The following is a 22,058-nucleotide window of genomic DNA, read 5'->3' as shown; positions in this document are numbered from 1 at the left end:
ACCTTCGCCCGATGCGTGGCCGTCGGCGCAAAACCGCTTCAACGCAACAACAAAAAAAACTCCATAAAATGTATGTCAATTAGCTATTCTATGAATATAACCTTTAGGGAATATTACAGCTATCATGTTAGGTATGTATATGGACACCTTGTTTATACGATAACGTGACAAGCCTTATTTACAAAGGTCATGGACTGCGCTAAATCATGTCTTTACACAAAATACATTGAATTCAATATACATGCTATTTCCCCGTGTTGAATGAGTGTGGTGGACGCGTGCTTCACTTACTTTGTATTTGTTGTGTTCCAATATATGGCGTCCATAATTATCGCCCTGGTCAAGATCACCTTGCACGCAATAAACAAAACTCCTACATAATATCTCCACATCGAGTCCCCCATTGTTACGGTCTTTCGGGAGGATCACAATCCGATCCGAAATTATATGTCCAAAAAAAAGAGACGTGAAACGCCCAAGAGAATGACTGAGGCAATTAAACTCTATATCACGATCTGAAAATGGGGAGAGAGAAAAAAAAGGGACGAAATAGTAAATGAGTGAAAACAATCAAATGTAGAAAGAACCTGCTGCCGAGTTAGTCCCTTTACTCGAACACCTCGGGAATACAAAACCAAAGGTGCAAAGCAGTCTCATTCAGAGAGAAGAAGAAGAAGATAGCGCGTTAATATTCTCCCTCAGTGAGCCGACCTGAGCACAGGGTACATTCCTCACAACAGAAAGGCGACCCTGTCTGTCACCGCCGTTGTCCACTTCCACGAGCGCAGAAGCAAAGAATAAATCCCCCGTTTGTCAGCAGGTTCTTGGTAAAACCAGACAAGGTACCAATCCAAAGTGCGCGAGCCTCCTTCTCGAATAACAGCAGGAAAGACAGAGATCGGCTCGAGACACAGTATTCCCTTTAGAGCTGGGTGGTCGTGAGCAAACTGGCTGCAAATCAATTGTGGATGAGAGTAGAAAAATCAATGATATCGGATGAAGAAAAATAAATATCAAATATGACAATGAAATAAAATAAAAAATCAAGTCAAATGAAAGTTGTCATACTATGGGTCCATTTCGGTTACAAATGAACTGCTGTGGTTTGAATCGTGCAGATCCGAATGAAATGCTTTGGCGAAAACGTATAGCGATGCTTGAATGCTTGAATGCTGCGCAGAGCCTGTATTGCAAGTAACTGCAACTGACCGGGATGCAGAATATTTGGCAGAGCATGTTTTACAGTGACTCCGCCCACGTTGCTCCTCATTGGGCAATTGTCCGAAAGTCAATAGGAATACTCCTGTCAATCAAACGAGGCAACTCGGCGACTGGTTCAACTGCAAAGCAGCAGTATTAGCGAATGGGATAGAATTGGAGAAAGCAGTCAAATGACGTTATATTGTATTAATAGTGCATTGACCAAGATAGAAATTGTATCTCAAAAACGATCTTTAAAATAAAGTGTAATAGGCATGACACTTAGGCTATAGTGTTCTCAGAACATCGCTTTAGGCAACACGATGTAGGTCAAGTATAATAACCAGGGGATGTTATGTCAAGAATATTAAGCAGCTGATTTTTGAAAACATTTATATTGAACTTTTATTTAACTTGAGGGGAAAAGGTGACTCGGATCTTTATTTGTAATAGGTAACCTCGCACATTTGCGAACACTTGATTTATTTGCTTGATGACATTCCTATATTATTATCAAAATACTCCACAAAACAATATCCACACAACATTCACGACGTGTGTAATATTGTAGGGCCAACGTTAGAATGTATATGAAATGTCCCACATTGGGACCCACATCAACCGCCTCAAACGACAAGGCGTTGAAGGCAAACTTTTTTGCAAAAGGCAACAGCGCACACTAGCGGATGCTCGCTTGGAGAAGGGTGAGTGGACGTTTTGAACAATCGAATATTTATTTTAATAGCCTTTTATGCAAATGTTTGATCAAAATTGACCAATAAGTCATTCAGAGAGAGAATCTGAATCTTTATTGTCGATAATTATGTAATTTATCATCAACCAATATGGCTATTTATAAAACACAAATCTTTGGTTTATGGTTTCAGTGTTTGATTATTTTCTAACTCGAATTCTTTATTTAATTATTAGGCTATAATTATTATAATAATTATTGTCATTATTATCATTAAGTTATTACAAACTTACCACCACTATTCTACAACAATGGGATTTCAAGATATTAGGCCTATAGACCAAAATGCGCACCGTTTTTTTTTATAGGAGAATCTCCTAATGGAAGCTAATGTACTTTTATAGTAAATTGAGTCAGCTCAAGGTAACCTGTAATTAGTGATTTGATGAGCCATTTCAACCCACACACATTTTCAAACTAAATTACATGTGTCTGTCCAAACGTGTGACGTTTTCACACTTTCGAATAGCTTACTTTAGTCAGTGTTATATTTAAGGCTACAATTGCTTACTGCACTGCTTGTTTAGCTGATAAAATGGGTTGTAGTCTCACGAGATAGATCATTTGGGACCAGGGTGGAATGCGCCTGCGGTGCCGGGGTTCCGATCATTTTGACTAGAATCAACACACCGCGAAAGTGAGACTGTCTACGCGGATAGAATGCCCGCCGTCAAATGTAGGTTTATTTTGGCGAAGATTAGGCTGAAGAACATATGATGAATTCAAACGAAAGATGAACGAACGGTTAAGGAGGAATAATAAAATATCGAAATAAACATGTGAATGTTATAAAGTAACGGACGCTTGTGCTTACAAAGTGCAAAGGTAAAAAGTGTCATCTTAATTGTATGAGTACAGAATGTAAACTAATAAAAAAGTTAAACCTATATAGACGTTTGGTCCTTTTACCTGAATAAACAATAGGAAGTGTAATGGAATAGTGTCAGTATTGCAGATAATGTGCTGCCTTCGGGAGAAGAGAGGAAGCGGCGAGTTCCTCAGTCTTAAAAATATCCCCCCTATTAGCCGTAAACAATCGGTAGTGATTGCTCTGCGCCTTTCCTGGGTAAGCTATCAGTCAGCAAGTCTAGCAAGGAATCGGAAAATACACACAAACTCTCCTCAACACATTGGTTAAGTTTCCGAATAGTACACTTTTAAACACATTCAGCTTGAATATATACATATATTGTAAGACAGATGATTGGACCGTTTTGTTATTCGGCATATGTAAGTCGCTCTGGTTAAGAGCGTCTGATAAAATTACTGTCAAATGTACCAATAATAAAATAGGTCCATTGTGAATTAGTCCTGTTCTGAAATGTTTTAGAATAATCATAATACATTTGTTGCCAGGAATTATGTCTCCAGCAAAACACCAGACGGTTCAATAAAGTGAGACTATTTCAAGAAACATAGTCGTATTATATTGTCATTATTATTAGTATTATTAGTAGTATTATTATCATAATTTAGGGGCAGTTTTCCCGGACACATATTAAGAATTGTCCTAGTTTTTTTTTTAAAGCCCTTTAAATGGAGATTGTCGATTGATCTTTTTTATTCCTATTCATGGGAAACGGCCCCATGTCGTTTAGCTTGAAATTAGTCCTGTCATACTTTCAAACGTTCCGTCTCCAATCAGCCTGGAATTGCATTACTAGGTGATAAAATGCCTGCATTAACACTAGGCCTAAATCATAGCGTTGTTAAAAGATAAACATTCATAGTAATGTGTGTGAAATGTTTAAATATATTTCTCTTGGCTTAAATAGACACTATAAATGGCTTAAATTGAATGTAATGTGTGGCCATCATTGACGGTGTCTGTCTGCTGTAAACTAGCCTACAACTGCTGGAAAAACACTTTTTCGGCAAAGTAATTTAGGCAGAAAATAGACTAGCCTGTAATGGAAAATGGTTGTCCTTTGTCTTACTTTAATCATTATAGGCTATTGTACTGCAGCCTACTTCAAACAAACAACATTGAATAGACTTGATGTGGCTAAACTTTCCTTTTTTTTTTCTCACTTGAAAGGCCCGCTAACTAGCGGGACTGAGTTATCATGGTCGAACCTCTGTTTATTCAGTTGCTCTCGTCTTTGGTGTTACCAACATTACACGGAGAACATCTCGGGTCTATGGGTGGGTGTCCTGAACCTGTAACCTGTAACTATGCATGCACCCTGTCGCTGAAAACCCAAGTAAACACACTTGTCATTTAAAGTGACCTATACTATAATGTTCCAAAGTCTTCCCCGACCTAATGCTTCGTTTCAACGCTGGTGGGTAGTTTCAGATGTGTTTACAATAGTGACATGTTTTATCTTGGCTCTTAGTTTCTGTGTGCGTGTTCGAGAGAGAGGTCACTGTCTCCAATTACCCAGGTTTGTTTTAAAAGCAGAGGTTCCATCCAGCACGAACATGGTGGATATTTAAGGATGTACGGACGCTCTCACGTCCAGAATTTGGCATGTCAAACATTTTATTTGAAGCTTTTGGCACGACGTCCTGTGTGTGATCCACCTGGAAGTTCGGTGACCGAGACTCCAGTCAAGCTCGCGTCTTCCAAAGAATCATTGTCTTGAATTCACATCACTGCTAAGATCAACTGTCCAAATACACAAACGAATTTATTTGAAAAAATGCAAATTGTTTCATCGTCTTCATTCCTAAAATCAAATCAATCTTAATCATAAATAAAATGTCTTTAAAGTCCTTTTTTACATCAGCTGATATGACAAAGTGCTGTACAGAAACCCAGCCTAAAACCCCAAACAGAAAGCATTGCCGATGTAGAAGCACGGTGGCAGGGGAAAACTCCCTAGAAAGGCCAAAACCTAGGAAGAAACCTAGAGAGGAACCAGGCTCTGAGGGGTGACCAGTCCTCTTCTGGCTGTGCCGGGTGGGAGATAAGAGTACACGGCCATTAAGGCCAGATTGTTCTTCAAGATGTTCAAACGTTCATCGACGCTAAAGGTTACAGTAGATAAATGAAACAGGCACAACGTTAAAAACGGTTGTTTTTCCAACTCTAAAAAAATCCCCTGGAATGTGGCTCATTGGGGAAAATCCTATGAGAAAAATCCATGAGCAAGTAGTGATGCACTAGCTAGTCTTCCATCCAATTGGGCGAAAGATTTACATGCAAATATTATAATATTTACATGAAGAAAATATGAAAATATTTTCCACACTAGTGGCGTTTTCACCAAACTGAGTTGACGGGGAGGAAATAATCGACCTTTTCCCATTCAATTGTATTTTATTTAACTCGTGTTCATGTACCGAATACAAATCTAAAGTTCAATGTGTTTCAACACTACCAATAGTTTTGTCTACAAAAAAAAGCTTTAAAACAGCTAAATGTGCCCACTCTGGTCTCGAGACGTACGCTCTCGCCAACAGCTCGCAGATTCAGTGCTTGAAGACTAGACTACATGATCTCGTATAGACTAATAAACTGCATGATTTTCCGTAGTGAGAGGACCACAACCACATCATCGTGCTCATAAGGGTAGCCTAGTGGTTAGAGCGTTGGACTAGTAAAATAAAAGGGGTTTAAACCAACATTTTCGCTAACTGGCTGGCCATTCTCTCGCATAATACATGTTAGTGACACAAAAAGACCACACCATGTCGAATGAACACATGTCAGCATTCATCAAATTGTACCCAAAACGTCTTATTACCGTCACATCCTTCCTGATTTTAATATATGAACTTCACTTGCATAGAAATGGGGTTATTGGCGGTTTACACATGCAGCCCAATTCTGATATTCCCATAATTGGTCTTTTGACCAATTAGATCATTTTGTCATCAATTGACCAATGGGAAATAACCATTGAACGGAAGACACAATCCCGAGACAGTTGTATGCATTCAATGGATTTATTGGTAAATTGTTCAGCCCCCATTAACAAGTTGGGGGAAATTACCACAAGACAAATTTCACTTACTCATGAAGCCCCTTTTACCAGAGGTCAGCCATACATACTGTCACTCACTCACTCACTCACTCACTCACTCACTCACTCCACTCACTCACTCACTCCACTCACTCACTCACTCACTCACTCACTCACTCACTCACTCACTCCACTCACTCACTCACTCACTCACTCACTCACTCACTCACTCACTCACTCACTCACTCACTCACTCTCACTCACTCTCACTCACTCTCACTCACTCACTCACTCACTCACTCACTCACTCACTCTCACTGTCAGACCTAAACCATGTACCTAGTCAATCTTACCTGGACGGGGAGTTGACGGGGACCCTAACAGGGGGGGGGGGGGTTAATATACTACACAAGGAGCAGGAAGTCTGAAACGGTCTACTTTCAGAGCACAATTCACTCAGATTGGAACCGGTAACAGTTCAGTGAAATGATGCACGATTAAATAAATCCCATGTTGTTTTTGGATTCATTTCATATATTATCTCACAAGAGTAGGACACCACATGACAGAGACTCTAAATATTACATCATACAGGAAATGTCCCCCCCCCCCCCGACCCCGACCATGGATGAGACTCGTATCCTGTTCCAACCCTGCAACGCCAACCTGACCAGCTCCATGGGCAGATTGGGAATTGGCCTGGGTTCCCCCCCGCCCCGTGCAGCAGTAGGGTCTCTTCGTCCACCTGTTTTTTTGGTATTTGATGCTAATCTAAATCTAGGAGAAACGTTGAGTCTAAAAACATCTGATGTGAGATGTAGGGGAGGTTGAAGATTAACCTGTCAGTTGGAGGTCACCGTGCTTTACTATAGGTTAGCCTAGCCTGCAGCATCACTTTAGGTTAGCCTAGCCTGCAGCATCACTTTAGGTTAGCCTAGCCTGCAGCATCACTTTAGGTTAGCCTAGCCTGCAGCATCACTTTAGGTTAGCCTAGCCTGCAGCATCACTTTAGGTTAGCCTAGCCTGCAGCATCACTTTAGGTTAGCCTAGCCTGCAGCATCACTTTAGGTTAGCCTAGCCTGCAGCATCACTTTAGGTTAGCCTAGCCTGCAGCATCACTTTAAGTTAGCCTAGCCTGCAGCATCACTTTAGGTTAGCCCTGCTTGGGGAAATAGTCTTTCTACGTTAGACACATACGGAACAGGAAAACCCAGGCCAACTCCTAAACCCCACAGTTTTAATAAGCTTCAACAGAACACCCTGTGGAAACAGAGGTCACTCAACCGCTCGCGGGCCTCAGTAAGAAGACCAAGTAGTGACAGATCAAATACTTAAAAATAAAAATAAAAAAGCACAAACAATAGTCACTGGGTGTGTTGGGGGGGGGGTCAAAGGGGTCAAGCGGCGAGACAGGTGTTTGAAGGTGGGTGGGCCTCCCTCCAAGGCTTGGTTGGGAAAGGTCTGTAGAGCAGGACGGTGCCGTGGGCTACCCTTCATTCAGCCTTCCACACAGCTAGCGTTCCAGAGAGGAGGAGGAGGAGCAGAGTGCTGGGTGGGATGAGAAGGGCAGGAGAAGGAAGAGAGGAGGGATGGGAGACTCATTCGGTGGCTTTGAGGGAGAAGGAGAGCTTGGGCCGGGACTTTCCTTTGCCCAGGATCATTTTCTGTTCCTCCTTCTGTTGCCGCTGGCGATCCTGGTCCAGCTTCATCCTTTCCTCGTGAATCTTTCTCTGCTCCTCTACGATACGCAACTGCTCCTCAGCCTGGTGGACACACACGCCACACACACACACACACACGCCACACACACACACACACCAGGGTCAGGATAGAGATCCTGCAATGCCCACAAACTGTTCATGTTTTCTGAGCCACACAAAGATGTTATTAGAATCAGTTTTGTCGTTGTTGTTGTTACTGCTGCTACTTTTCAACTTGTTCACGACAATGGTGACGTGTACATGTCCAAATAAAAACACTAATCCATCTTACAAAATGAGTTTCAGAAACAGAATAATAAAAACACTAATCCATCTTACAAAATGAGTTTCAGAAACAGAATAATAAAAACACTAATCCATCTTACAAAATGAGTTTCAGAAACAGAATAATAAAAACACTAATCCATCTTACAAAATGAGTTTCAGAAACAGAATAATAAAAACACTAATCCATCTTACAAAATGAGTTTCAGAAACAGAATAATAAAAACACTAATCCATCTTACAAAATGAGTTTCAGAAACAGAATAATAAAAACACTAATCCATCTTACAAAATGAGTTTCAGAAACAGAATAATAAAAACACTAATCCATCTTACAAAATGAGTTTCAGAAACAGAATAATAAAAACACTAATCCATCTTACAAAATGAGTTTCAGAAACAGAATAATAAAAACACTAATCCATCTTACAAAATGAGTTTCAGAAACAGAATAATAAAAACACTAATCCATTTTACAAAATGAGTTTCAGAAACAGAATAATAAAAACACTAATCCATCTTACAAAATGAGTTTCAGAAACAGAATAATAAAAACACTAATCCATCTTACAAAATGAGTTTCAGAAACAGAATAATAAAAACACTAATCCATCTTACAAAATGAGTTTCAGAAACAGAATAATAAAAACACTAATCCATCTTACAAAATGAGTTTCAGAAACAGAATAATAAAAACACTAATCCATCTTACAAAATGAGTTTCAGAAACAGAATAATAAAAACACTAATCCATCTTACAAAATGAGTTTCAGAAACAGAATAATAAAAACACTAATCCATCTTACAAAATGAGTTTCAGAAACAGAATAATAAAAACAGGCGAAGGGGAAACACACTTGTTGTTAATGGTAACTGATAACCATCCATATAAAGCCGGGGCCAGAACGCATTAGTGTGTTGTACTAATGTAGCGTTTCCCACAGAAGCCCTGGGAATCTACGTCAAACGCCCTCAAATGGCATAACGACAAAAAAATGCCACTATCACATTTGGCATGAAAGCTACGAAGACTACGTATTTCAATATCGAGAACGACCATATTGCATTATAGAACTGCCCCGTTTGCTGGTTTGAACAGAACAGAGAGAAGGAAACAGGGGGTTTACCAGCTTGGCCTGAGCGTCGGCGATCTTGCGGTTATTCTCCTCCAGGATTTTCTCCAGCTCGTCCCGTTTGGATCGTTCCTCCTCCTGAAGACACAATGCCATGTTAGAACAGGATACGGCCGCACCACACACACACACCCAGCGCGCACACACACACACCCACTCCCAGCACACACACACACACACACCCACCCACTCCCAGCACACACACACACACACACACCCACCCACTCCCAACACACCCACCCACCCACTCCCAGCACACACACACCCACCCACCCACTCCCAGCACACACACACACCCACCCACCCACTCCCAGCACACACACACACCCACCCACCCACTCCCAGCACACACACACACCCACCCACCCACTCCCAGCACACACACACCCACCCACCCACTCCCAGCACACACACACACCCACCCACCCACTCCCAGCACACACCCACCCACTCCCAGCACACACACACACCCACCCACTCCCAGCACACACACACACCCACCCACTCCCAGCACACACACACACACCCACCCACTCCCAGCACACACACACACACACCCACCCACTCCCACACACACACACACCCACTCCCAGCACACACACACACACACCCACTCCCAGCACACACACACACACACCCACTCCCAGCACACACACACACCCACCCACCCCCAGCACACACACACACCCACCCACCCCCAGCACACACACACACACACACCCACTCCCACACACACACACACCCACTCCCAGCACACACACACACACACCCACCCCCAGCACACACACACACCCACCCACCCACCCCCAGCACACACACACACCCCCCACCCCCAGCACACACCCACACCCACCCACCCACCCCAACCAGCCTCTCCCCCACCCCAACCAGCCTCTCCCCCACCACAACCAGCCTCTCCCCCACCACAACCAGCCTCTCCCCCACCACAACCAGCCTCTCCCCCACCACAACCAGCCTCTCCCCCACCACAACCAGCCTCTCCCCCACCACAACCAGCCTCTCCCCCACCACAACCAGCCTCTCCCCCACCACAACCAGCCTCTCCCCCACCACAACCAGCCTCTCCCCCACCACAACCAGCCTCTCCCCACCACAACCAGCCTCTCCCCCACCACAACCAGCCTCTCCCCCACCACAACCAGCCTCTCCCCCACCACAACCAGCCTCTCCCCCACCACAACCAGCCTCTCCCCCACCACAACCAGCCTCTCCCCCACCACAACCAGCCTCTCCCCACCACAACCAGCCTCTCCCCCACCACAACCAGCCTCTCCCCCACCACAACCAGCCTCTCCCCCACCACAACCAGCCTCTCCCCCACCACAACCAGCCTCTCCCCCACCACAACCAGCCTCTCCCCCACCACAACCAGCCTCTCCCATACGTTGTTCTCTCTGTCAAGCAGAATGCTTTCAGAACACAAAGGGAAAGAGAAGCCCTGCCCATACAAGAGTCACTCAATAAGACTTGTAGCCTTCTCTGGATCATTCAGACATTAAAGAGAATAGAAAAAGAGGGAAAACTCGTCACACTTACATAGTAGATATCACATTTTTAAAAATTAAAAAAAGATAAAAACAAACATTCTAAAAATAAAACAAACATCTATTTGCTTCTTCAAACAAGAGAAAAATGATTGTTTTTAAACATTAAAAAGGAGTGAATAGTTTTAGCTCACCAATGCACGTATACCTACTCATTTTCCTTGCCCGTGTACCTACACAACTGGCGAAAGCATTCAGCATTAAAACGGTTGAATATTTACTGTCTCGTCCAGACTGTGTCCCCTGCAGAGAGAGAAGCGCTCCTGGGGGGGGGGGACAATACACCAAAATGTGCCCGGCCCGTCTGTGGCCTTCGTCTTTAAAACGGATCTGTGTACTGCTAGTCTGCGGCCTTCCTCTTTAAAACTGATCTGTGTACTGCTAGTCTGCGGCCTTCCTCTTTAAAACTGATCTGTGTACTGCTAGTCTGTGGCCTTCCTCTTTAAAACTGATCTGTGTACTGCTAGTCTGTGGCCTTCCTCTTTAAAACTGATCTGTGTACTGCTAGTCTGTGGCCTTCCTCTTTAAAACTGATCTGTGTACTGCTAGTCTGCCGCCTTCCTCTTTAAAACTGATCTGTGTACTGCTAGTCTGCAGCCTTCCTCTTTAAAACTGATCTGTGTACTGCTAGTCTGTGGCCTTCCTCTTTAAAACTGATCTGTGTACTGCTAGTCTGTGGCCTTCCTCTTTAAAACTGATCTGTGTACTGCTAGTCTGCGGCCTTCCTCTTTAAAACTGATCTGTGTACTGCTAGTCTGCAGCCTTCCTCTTTAAAACTGATCTGTGTACTGCTCGTCTGTGGTCCAGCTTGCACTCTTTAAAGCGTCTCTCTCTCTGTCCTCAGTTCACATGGAGACAACATACCGCAGCAGTAGAGTACAGTACAGTGTGGAGGAGGCCTGAACACGGCACATGAGCTGGGAGCTGTCCGCAGGCCAAAGGTCAAATGGTGTTAACACAAGTTGGGTCCAGAAATCAAAATTAAGAAAAAAAAAAGGAAAAAAACCACCCCTAAAGAGAAGTGAGTCATGAGGACGTCAAATCAAATAAAGAGCATTTGTTGTTTATTCTTTAAAAACGTGTTAGTTTCAACATTAAAAAAGGAATATTAAATAAGTAGCATTAACAGTTAGACCAGAGATCGTTGACCTTGCAAACAGAAAACAGGAAATGGTCCTTCCCTGTTACGTATCCCAGAACAGATGCCTTCTAAAACAGGAGCCATTCTGTAGCTCAGTTGGTAGAGCATGGCAAAGATTAAACCCATACGTAGAATGTATGCACACATGACTGTAAGTAAAAAGCGTAAATGGCATATATTATTATTATTATTATAAAAACAAAGATTAAAGAGACACACTAAACTAAATTGCGCATGTAATCGTGTTCTATTCAAAAACAGAAAGCGGCGTGGAGTGAGAGGTCTACTGCTGCATCTGGAAAAGTGTGTGTGTGGGGGGGGTCTGGATAAGAGCGAGGGTGGGGGTCTGAATAAGAGCGATGGTGGGGGAGGGGGTAGCTCAGTGAGGTGCACTAGGGCCACTTCTCACCCGATTAGTACTGAGCAGCCGGTCGATCACTGTGCGAGTCAAGGTGGCTGCTCCACCTCATTCACAGAACATTATTACGGTGCTATAGACAAACCCGACCCTCATTAAATTAAGCCTGGGGGAGGTGCTAGCTTCACCAATATGTCGTGTATGCCCAGTCTCTCAATCTACCGAGAAGATTATAGACCACACAAACCGAAAGAAGCACTAAGAAATAAACTATTTTTGATTTAAATCAGACACGTCAGTTAAAAACAAATTATTATTTACAATGAGATGCAGTGCCTGAGACCGCTGTGCTACTCGGGAGTCCAAACTTGGGGTAACGGTTCACCAAAACCACAGTTCGGAACATATCGTCGTTTTTTTTTTGGGGGGGGGGGGGGGTCACTGTTAAGAGAAAGTGGGAAACCTAGTCAGATGTACAACTGAATGCATTCAACTGAAATGTTGACCTCTGAATCAGAGGTGCGGGGGGGCTGCCGTAAAAATAAAAAATAAATAAAAAAATATATATAAAAAAATAAAAAATAATCGACATCCACGTCATTCGGCACCCGGGGAACCAGCGGGTTAACTGCCTTGCTCAGGGGCAGAAGGACGGATTTGTACCTTGTCAGCTCGGGGATTCGATCCAGCAACTTGTCCAACTCTCCCGCCCGCCAGGCTACTTGCCGTCGGTACGTGCTGTCATTTTGGGGTCACGGTTCGGGTTCGGTACAGCGGGAAAATGGAATGCCAAGAGTTCGTTGTGCTTTTCATTTTATCTAAGAGAATCCAGTGTTCGGTATTTCTGATGCCATTATAGAGAGCCGGGAAAAAATAGTTTCCCCCTTTTTGAAACTGAATGTTATCAGATCTTCAACCAAAAACCTAATATTAGATAAAGGGAACCTGAGTGAAGTTAAAAAATAAATAAAATGAAATAAAATAAGTATATGCATTTGATTAATTTAACAAAAAGTTACGTAACACCCAATGCCCCGCTGTGAAAAAAGTAGCAGCTGAAGAAATGTGGCTTGTCACCCAAAACCCTGGTAAACTTTTACAGATGCACAATCGAGAGCATCCTGTCGGGCTGTATAACCACCTGGCAACTGCACCGCCCTCAACCGTAAGGCTCTCCAGAGGGTAGTGAGGTCAAACTACCTGCACTCCAGGACACCTACACCACCCGATGTCACAGGAAGGCCATAAAGAACATCAAGGACATCAACCACCCGAACCACTGCCTGTTCACCATCCTGGTGGGCTATCATCCAGAAGGCCCTCAACCGAGGTCAGTACAGGTGCATCAAAGCTGGGACCGAGAGACTGAAAACATCAGCTTCTATCTCAAGGCCATCAGACTGTTAAACAGCCACCACTAACATTGAAACAGTGGCTGCTGCCAACACACTGTCATTGACACTGACCCAACTCCAGCCATTTTAATAATGGGAATTGATGGGAAATGATAAATATATCACTAGCCACTTTAAACAATGCTACCTTATATAATGTTACTTACCCTACATTATTCATCTCATATGCATATGTATATACTGTACTCTACATCATCGACTGCATCCTTATGTAATACATGTATCACTAGCCACTTTAACTATGCCACTTTGTTTACTTTGTCTACATACTCATCTCATATGTATATACTGTACTCGACATCTACTGTATGCTGCTCTGTACCATCACTCATTCATATATCCTTATGTACATATTCCTTATCCCCTTACACTGTGTATAAGACAGTAGTTTTGGAATTGTTAGTTAGATTACTTGTTGGTTATCACTGCATTGGTAGAAGCACAAGCATATCACTGCATTAACATCTGCTAACCATGTGTATGTGACAAATAAAATGTGATTTGATCATTAACATCTACTAACCCTGTGTATGTGACCAAAAACATTTGGATTTAACTGGTTGTGTCAACATCTTCCTAACCACTGTGGAATTCTGTCCCACTCTTCCACACAGCACTGCTTTAACTCAGCGACATTTGTGGGTTTTCAAACATGACCTGCTCAGCAAGACAATATTCCAAAGCACACAATCAAAACAAATCTACATGCAGATGGCTATACAAGTAACACATTTGAAGTTTTGGAGTCAAAGTACAGGCCTAATCCCAAAACATTTTGTGGATTTAACTGGTTGTTAAAAGCAGTGGAAGTGGGGGCCAGAATCACTCCGCAACGCAGTGAGAGACTGATCAACGAAAAGAAACGTTTGGTTGGAGTCATTTCTGCTAAAGGCTCAACCACTTAATGAGTGTCTGGGGGCAGTCACTTTTTCACACAGGGAAATTGGGTGCTGCATAACTTTGTTTATGAAATAAAATAATCAAATGTTATTAGTCACATGCTGAAGACAACAGGTATAGTAGACCTTACAGTGAAATGCTGAATACAACAGGTGTAGTAGACCTTATGGTGAAATGCTGAATACAACAGGAGTCAATGTGGAGGCTGGGTTACGGTACAGAGTCAATGAGGCTATATACAGGGAGGCTATATACAGGGTGTTACGGTGGCTATGTACAGGGTGTTACGGTACAGAGTCAATGGAGGCTATATACAGGGAGGTTACTACAGAGTCAATGTGGATACAGGGTCAATGTGGAGGCTATATACAGGGTGTTACGGTACAGAGTCAATGTGGAGGCTATATACAGGGTGTTACGGTCAATGTGGAGGCTAGGGGGTACCGGTCAGAGTCAATGTGGAGGCTATATACAGGGTGTTACGGTACAGAGTGAATGTGGAGGCTATATACAGGGTGTTACGGTATAGTCAATGTGGAGGCTATATACAGGGTATTACGGTACAGAGTCAATGTGGAGGCTATATACAGGGTATTACGGTACAGAGTCAATGTGGAGGCTATATACAGGGTATTACGGTACAGAGTCAATGTGCGGGGCACCGGTTAGATGAGGTAATATGTACATGTAGGTAGAGTTATTAAAGTGACTATGCATAGATGAGTAGCAGTGCTGTTAAAGGTGGGGCAAGGCAAATAGTCTGGGTAGCCATTTGATTAGATGTTCAGGAGTCTTATGGTTTGGGGGTAGAAGCTGTTTGGAAGCCTCTTGGACCAAAACTTGGTGCTCCGGTACCGCTTGCTGTGCGGTAGCAGAGACACCGCCTGGTATAGAGGTCCTGGATGGCAGGAATCTTGGCCCCAGTGATGTACTGGACCGTACGCACTACCCTCTGTAGTGCCTTGAGGTCAGAGGATGAGCAGTTGCCATACAAGGCTGTGATGCAACCCGTCAGGATGCTCTCGATGGTGCAGCTGAAAACCTTTTGAGGATCTGAGGATCCATGCCAAACCTCCTGAGGGGGGGGGGGATAGGTTTTGTTGTGCCCTCTTCAGTACTTCAGTCTTGGTGTGCTTGGACCATGTTAGTTTGTTGGTGATGTGGACACCAAGGAACTTGGAAGCTCTCAACCTGCTCCACTGCACCCTCGTCGATGAGAATTGGGACATGCTCGGTTCTTTTTCCTGTAGTCCACTATCATCTCCTTGTCTTGATCACATTGAGGGAGAGGTTGTTGTCCTGGCACCACACGGGCAATTCTCTGTCGTCCTCCCTATAGGCTGTCTTGTCGTTGTCGGTTCCACTGTTGTGTCAACGGCAATCTTAACGAGGGTGTTGGAGTCGTGCCTGGCCATGCAGTCATGAATGAACAGGGAGTACAGGAGGGGACTGAGCACGCACGCCTGAGGGGCCCCGGTGTTGAGGATCAGGGTGGCGGATGTGTTGTTACCTACTCTTACCACCTTGGGACGGCCCATCAGGAAGTCCAGGATCCAGTTGCAGAGGGAGGTGTTTAGTTCCAGGGTCCTTAGCTTATTGATGAGCTTTGAGGGCACTATGGTGTTGAACACTGAGCTGTAGTCAATGAACAGCATTCTCACATAGGTGTTCCCTTTGTCCAGGTGGGAAAGGGCAGTGTGGAGTGCAATAGAGATTGCATCATCTATGGATCTGTTGGGGCGGTATGCAAATTGGAGTGGGTCTAGGGTTTCTGGGATAACGGTGTTGATGTGAGCCATGACCAGCCTTTCAAAGCACTTTATGGCTACATTTAGGCAGGTTACCCTTAGTGTTCTTGGGCACAGGCACTATGGTGGTATTTTTAAAACATGTGGGTATTACAGACTCGAACAGGTAGAGGTTGAAAATGTCAGCGAAGACACTTGCCAGTTGGTCAGCACATGCGTCGTTTAGCGTTGGTCAGTGCATGTGTTGGTTAGCGTTGGTCAGCGCATGTGTTGGTTAGCGTTGGTCAGCGCATGTGTTGGTTAGCGTTGGTCAGCGCATGCTCGCAGTACACGTCCTGTGGTAATCCATCTGGCCCTGCGGCCTTGTGAATGTTGACCCGTTTAAAAGTCTTCCGGAACAGCGGGTTCTAGAATGTAATTGTTTTATTTGTTCACTAGGGTTCTCTTTATCTGATATTAGGTTTTGGTTGAAGATCAGATAACGTTCAGTATCAAAAATACGCAAAAATAGAAAAATAAAATTGGACATTTTCTAAGCGCAGTATATGATCACGAGTCACATGCCTGATGAACAGACAAATCAGACATATCAACACTTTTAAAATGAAAACACGATTACTCATCAACAACACTAAAATAAAAGCGTGTGAAAATCAACATGTAAACACACGGCTCAGATATTGTATAGGACCCACGCTATAATGTTTTCTTACAAAGAGGAAAATGTGCGTATTTGTGTGACTCATAAAGACAGCTTGTCTGTAGTAGCACATAGTTCTCATCTTCCACTCGGGGGGGGGGGGGGGTAATGTGATGGGCTGTCATTGTTAAGATGCTCTCTGTAGCCCTGGAGGTCCAGCCATCTGTAGGGAGTGGAACACGGGGTTGTGCATTGGGCCGACTCATGGACAGCTTGGGCTTTTAGCTCTGCTTATATAGAGCTGGTACTACGCGTTTTCTGAAATGGATGTGAGAGGGCGAAGTTTGTGGCGCGAGCACTTTCACGAGGCGCTAACCCCAACCATCTGGAATGGGAGCATGTCCACAGCTATAAACATACCTATCGCTAGTCATTTCTTTGGCCCAGTCAGAATCAGCTGTGGAGGGCTGCTTGAATAATGATTTTATTCCCCCCCCCCCCCCCCAATACTACGGAGGTGATGTCGGCGTAAATGTGGCAACGTGTTTAGTGTTGGCAGCTGCAAAGTCTATTCTTGGCTGAACAGTGGTGACATTCTCTCTGCCCATTGACCGTTGTAATCTACCGGGAAGCCTAAAAACGTCCCCAAACTGAAGATTTAAAACAATTCTGGTTAATCGACTCCCACCGCTCGCCATCGTACAGAACTAGTTCCCGGCTACACCTGACAAAAGCAACAGTTTGAAATTCGCCAACGAAGAAGATGAAATTTTTGATTACAACGTGTTCATAGGCTCTAGTTGTTTCAACAGAATAGCCTGAAATGTTTTTTTTTTTCCCCCCAGCACATATTTACACAAGAAATATACAATGTAGCGTAGGCATAGCCTATAGGCCTCCCGTTTTTTTTTTTTTTAAATATATATTCAATCGGGTTCAAAGTGCGGAAACAAATCGAGGTCCCCGTACCGAAAGGTTCAGTATGAATACATGTGCCGTTACAGAACTAAAATAAACTACTGGGCTAAAAAAAAGGGCCTGATTTGTAACTAATAAAGCCCAAGTTTCTCCACCCCTATTGGTCTCTTGATGGTTAGTGGATGGACCCGTGTTCTCTGCCTGCCTGAAGAAAATAAAACATTTCACTGAATGTTGGACACAGAGACAGTTACTGATAATGAAATGTCAATTTGAAAAGAGCTTTATTTATTTTTTGATATTTACAATAACGAAAGTAAAAAAATGTTTTTTTTTTGTCTTGACTGTCCACTGCCAAATATTGGCCGTTTAACTTCCCCATTTAGAAACCATCAGTCTACTACCCTTAAAGCACTAACCCAACCCTCAGTCTACTACCCTTAAAGCACAGAGCTCTAACCCAACCCTCAGTCTACTACCCTTAAAGCACAGAGCTCTAACCCAACCCTCAGTCTACTACCCTTAAAGCACAGAGCTCTAACCCAACCCTCAGTCTACTACCCTTAAAGCACAGAGCTCTAACCCAACCCTCAGTCTACTACCCTTAAAGCACAGAGCTCTAACCCAACCCTCAGTCTACTACCCTTAAATCACAGAGCTCTAACCCAACCCTCAGTCTACTACCCTTAAAGCACAGAGCTCTAACCCAACCCTCAGTCTACTACCCTTAAATCACAGAGCTCTAACCCAACCCAACTATCCTGAGCCTCAGCAGCCGTGTCCTATCCTCTCACCCTCCCTGGAGCAGTGAAACATGTCATGGCAAGTTTGGGGGGGGGGGGGCCCACTTGCCAGAGAAGGCAGTAGTGGGGCGGGGGGTAGAGGTGGGGGTGCCTGCATTCCCAACGACCGAGCGTTACCTCTCTGGCCTTCTGGGCCTGTAGCTCCGTCTGCCTCTGTTTCTCCAGCTCCTCCAACAGCTGGTGCTCCATGATGCGCTTGGCCTCCTCCACACGTCGCAGCACCTCCCGCTCGATCTCGTCTCTACGTTTCTCCAGCTCCTCCTCCACCCGCTTGGCCACCAGTTCCTCCACGCGACGCGCCGTCTCCTCCTCGATCAGCTTCTCCTCTACCTCCACCTGCCGGCTGCACGGCAAGGGTGGCGAGAGAAAGAGGGGAGGGTTGCTGACACGGTAGCACAAGTGACATGATACGATCAATGCATATTCAGGTTACTGTTGAATCAATGTAACTTTAAAAAATGTAAAAAAATCAGACATTGCTATAGGAACAAATCAAATGTTATTGGTCACATACAACATATTTAGCAGATGTTATTGCGGGTGTAGCGAAATGCTTGTGTTCCTAGCTCCAAACTCCGGGAATTGTGCATTTGTATGTTTATCAGGGTTATAAAGCTGCTATATGGTTGTTTTTTTTTAAAGAAAGGGAAAAAAAAGGTGTTTCAGTGATTTAGGAATTGCAGAAATGTCATTATGACATATGTACTTAACATAAAACGTGTGTGTGGAAACAGATTTGACCCATTGACAACAGGAGATGAGGGGGGGACCTGATGTGACACAACAACCCCCCCCCCCGTTTGGTGGAAGTCAGCTTGTCCAGAGCCGCAGAGAAATGGGGAGGGTTAAACGTAGGTGTGGGTCAGTTCAAACGGCATGCCCGGGGGAGGGGTGAGTCAGGTCGCGCACACGAACACAAGACAGGCGTCCTGTTTACTGTTCGAATGCTTTTAAACTGTTTCAGCTGCACTATCAACAGGACGTGGCTATCGGGGGTCGTTGTCACGTTGCTTCAGGCACGACTTTAAAAACGCGACACTGTCCCGCTCTCCGATTTCATTACACAACTACCAAGAAATCTAAACCCAGTATCCTTATCTGGTGTCCGTGTCTCTATCGGACATTGTGTGGCAGGTTAAGTGACCCTGTGGCTGGGCAGTAAAAGCCCACACAGCAGTCCAGGTGTAGTTCACGGTGTTGTTGGTATCGGACGTCGATCAGCCTCTGGCCAAAAGGTGCCCATGTTCCCCCCCAGGTGTTAATTTCTCTGTCAGACCAACATCATCTAACTACAAACAACGGAGGGTGTTCGCTGAAGCAGAAAAGTCAAACATTTTTCATCCCTTGAATTGCACTATAAAAATTGGTAACACCACAGGGTTTTGCAATGTGCAACAAGCACGGATAATGCAGCGCGACAAGCACGGATAATGCAGCGCGACAAGCACGGATAATGCAGCGCGACAAGCACGGATAATGCAGCGCGACAAGCACGGATAATGCAGCGCAACCAGCACGGATAATGCAGTGCAACCAGCACGGATAATGCAGTGCAACCAGCACGGATAATGCAGTGCAACCAGCACGGATAATGCAGTGTAACAAGCACGGATAATGCAGTGCAACAAGCACGGATAATGCAGTGCAACAAGTACGGATAATGCAGTGCAACACGTGTGGATAATGCAGTGCAACACACATGGATAATGCAGTGCAACACACATGGATAATGCAGTGCAACACACATGGATAATGCAGTGCAACAAGCATGGATAATGCAGTGTGACATGTAAAGGAATGTGGTTCTGAAACAGATAGGCACAGTTACTTTTGTAGTTCTCTGGGTGTTCATTGTTACATTTCCGACTGGACTGGACTGTGGTTTATCATAAGTCTTTCACCCAGAATGCTAATTTGGACTGACACAAGTACATATTATAGTGTCTGCGGGCAAAGATGAACATCATGTGGTTTGACTTCAGTGGTTGAAAACCAGAGGGGCATAGGTACCGGACATGTTTAATTTGACAGGTGAAACAGTTTACCAGTGACAAGGCCTATATCACGGATTTATATTTATTTGACTAGATTTGGCCATAATGTTTCACAGCTTGCAGGAGGGATGTTGTAGACAAATCTTTTCGAGGCTACATAGCTAGGCTAGAAAGATAAACCACCGTAGGCCATAATAATCATGACACTAGGTCGTTGACTTGTGATGCATGACAAATGGCCAACCAGATTGGCACCGAGACGCACAACTGCACAACTAACATAAATGTGCATGAATGAATGAAAGATATTTAAAATCTATACATTCCTTAAGGTTAAAGGCAAATGAATTGCAGCCAAGTGACTTAGCTCTGCTAGCCAGTTGTCTAATGGTGCAGGCTTGTATAGCTGCTGACTAGGGCCTCCTCAATACACGTATTTAGTAGGCAGCTTTGCGCTTATTCCTGTGTATGTCTTAGCATTGTAGCCAATTAACTCATGTAGCCAGAAAGTAAGCGCCAATATATTTTATGTATTAGCAAGCTAGTGACCTACTAATCAAAACATGTCTTGTATTATTGTCCAAAATAATTGAGCTACAACTTACATCTTCCTCTGTCTTTCCATTTCGACTTTCTTCTCCTCTTCCTCTTTCCTCTGTTTTTCGTCCAAGGCGCTTCTCTTGCTCAGTGTCCTGCCGAATATGTCAATTCTCTCCGGCGGTGTGACCGCTCTCTCCCTTTCCCTACGGGTCGATGCTGTAGCTGACCGGGAACGAGAACGTGATTCTCTGCGCCGGTTCCTCTTCGCTTCACGGGACTTGGATCGTTTCTTGGTCCTCTCTTTGTCCCGTGAACGCGACCGGCTCCGTTTTTTGCTGTGCTTGCTGCTTTTGGAGTGTTTGGAACGGGACGAACTGCGACTTCTAGACCGACCCATGATCACCTCAAGTCTAAAAAAACAAAAATCCCAGTTCACTACTTCTAAAAGTCGGAAATATTCCAAATAAACAACACGGTGTTCCACCTACACACTCGTACACCCCACTACCTGCAATATATGCTCAAATTGAATTGTTAAAACACTCGAATGTCTCAGAAATATTCATTCAAACGTGGTTATTATTCTACCCTGATAACTTGCGGCGCTAAAGCAAGATGGCGACTAGCTCCTTTTTCCCACAATGCAATTGCATTCGGTCTTTTCCGTCTTTCTCCGGCTCATGCATGCCTCTCATGTGCTGAGTTTATGAACTCACCTGTGCGATATGTAGCATGATGGACATTAATACATGTTTAATAAAAAAATCAATACGTTCAACACAAAATAATCCATCAAATGACACTCGTTTGATAGCCTCAATAGGCAGTATACTCTGTTTAACTGTTGGCGATACTAGTTGCACTCCAGTGGATGGAGGACGCTAAACCTGTCAGAATTCAAATCAAATTGTATTTGTCACATGCACCGAATACAACAGGTGTAGTAGACCTTGTGAAATGCTTACCTACAAGCCCTTAAAACCTCTTAAGGACCCTTTTCACCCTCAATTTTCGCCTAAAATTACATATCCAAATCTAACTGCCTGTAGCTCA

At 44.0% G+C, this 22,058-nt stretch overlaps 2 protein-coding genes across 3 annotated transcripts in view; both read right to left on the bottom strand.

The window, feature by feature from the left end:
• The window catches only part of LOC124044277 (ephrin-B2a-like), a 46,891-nt gene extending 45,702 nt beyond the window's left edge, over positions 1-1,189 (bottom strand). Inside the window, exon 1 of the mRNA XM_046363918.1 lies at positions 292-1,189. Within this exon, the coding sequence (XP_046219874.1) occupies positions 292-404 (113 nt within the window). The 5' untranslated portion in view covers positions 405-1,189. The remainder of the gene's footprint in view (positions 1-291) is intronic.
• Positions 1,190-6,248: 5,059 nt separating this feature from the next.
• LOC124044276 (arginine and glutamate-rich protein 1-B-like) lies at positions 6,249-21,667 on the bottom strand. Of its 2 annotated transcripts, none has more exons than XM_046363916.1 (4): positions 21,071-21,667; positions 18,589-18,853; positions 8,978-9,061; positions 6,249-7,628 (listed from the first exon to the last, which is right to left on the bottom strand). In XM_046363916.1, the coding sequence occupies exons 1-4, from the start codon at positions 21,400-21,402 to the stop codon at positions 7,464-7,466; spliced, it is 846 nt and encodes a 281-aa protein (XP_046219872.1). In that variant the 5' UTR covers positions 21,403-21,667; the 3' UTR covers positions 6,249-7,463. The 2 variants fall into 2 exon arrangements, with proteins under 2 accessions (XP_046219872.1, XP_046219873.1); XM_046363917.1 differs by having other exon boundaries at positions 18,589-18,814; positions 21,071-21,663.
• Positions 21,668-22,058: the final 391 nt, after the last annotated feature.

The sequence above is a fragment of the Oncorhynchus gorbuscha genome, linkage group LG09 (genome assembly GCF_021184085.1).
Source record: "Oncorhynchus gorbuscha isolate QuinsamMale2020 ecotype Even-year linkage group LG09, OgorEven_v1.0, whole genome shotgun sequence".
NCBI lineage: Eukaryota > Metazoa > Chordata > Actinopteri > Salmoniformes > Salmonidae > Oncorhynchus > Oncorhynchus gorbuscha.
Note: the sequence above shows the minus strand (reverse complement) of the source record. Positions and strands in the feature narration are given on the sequence as shown.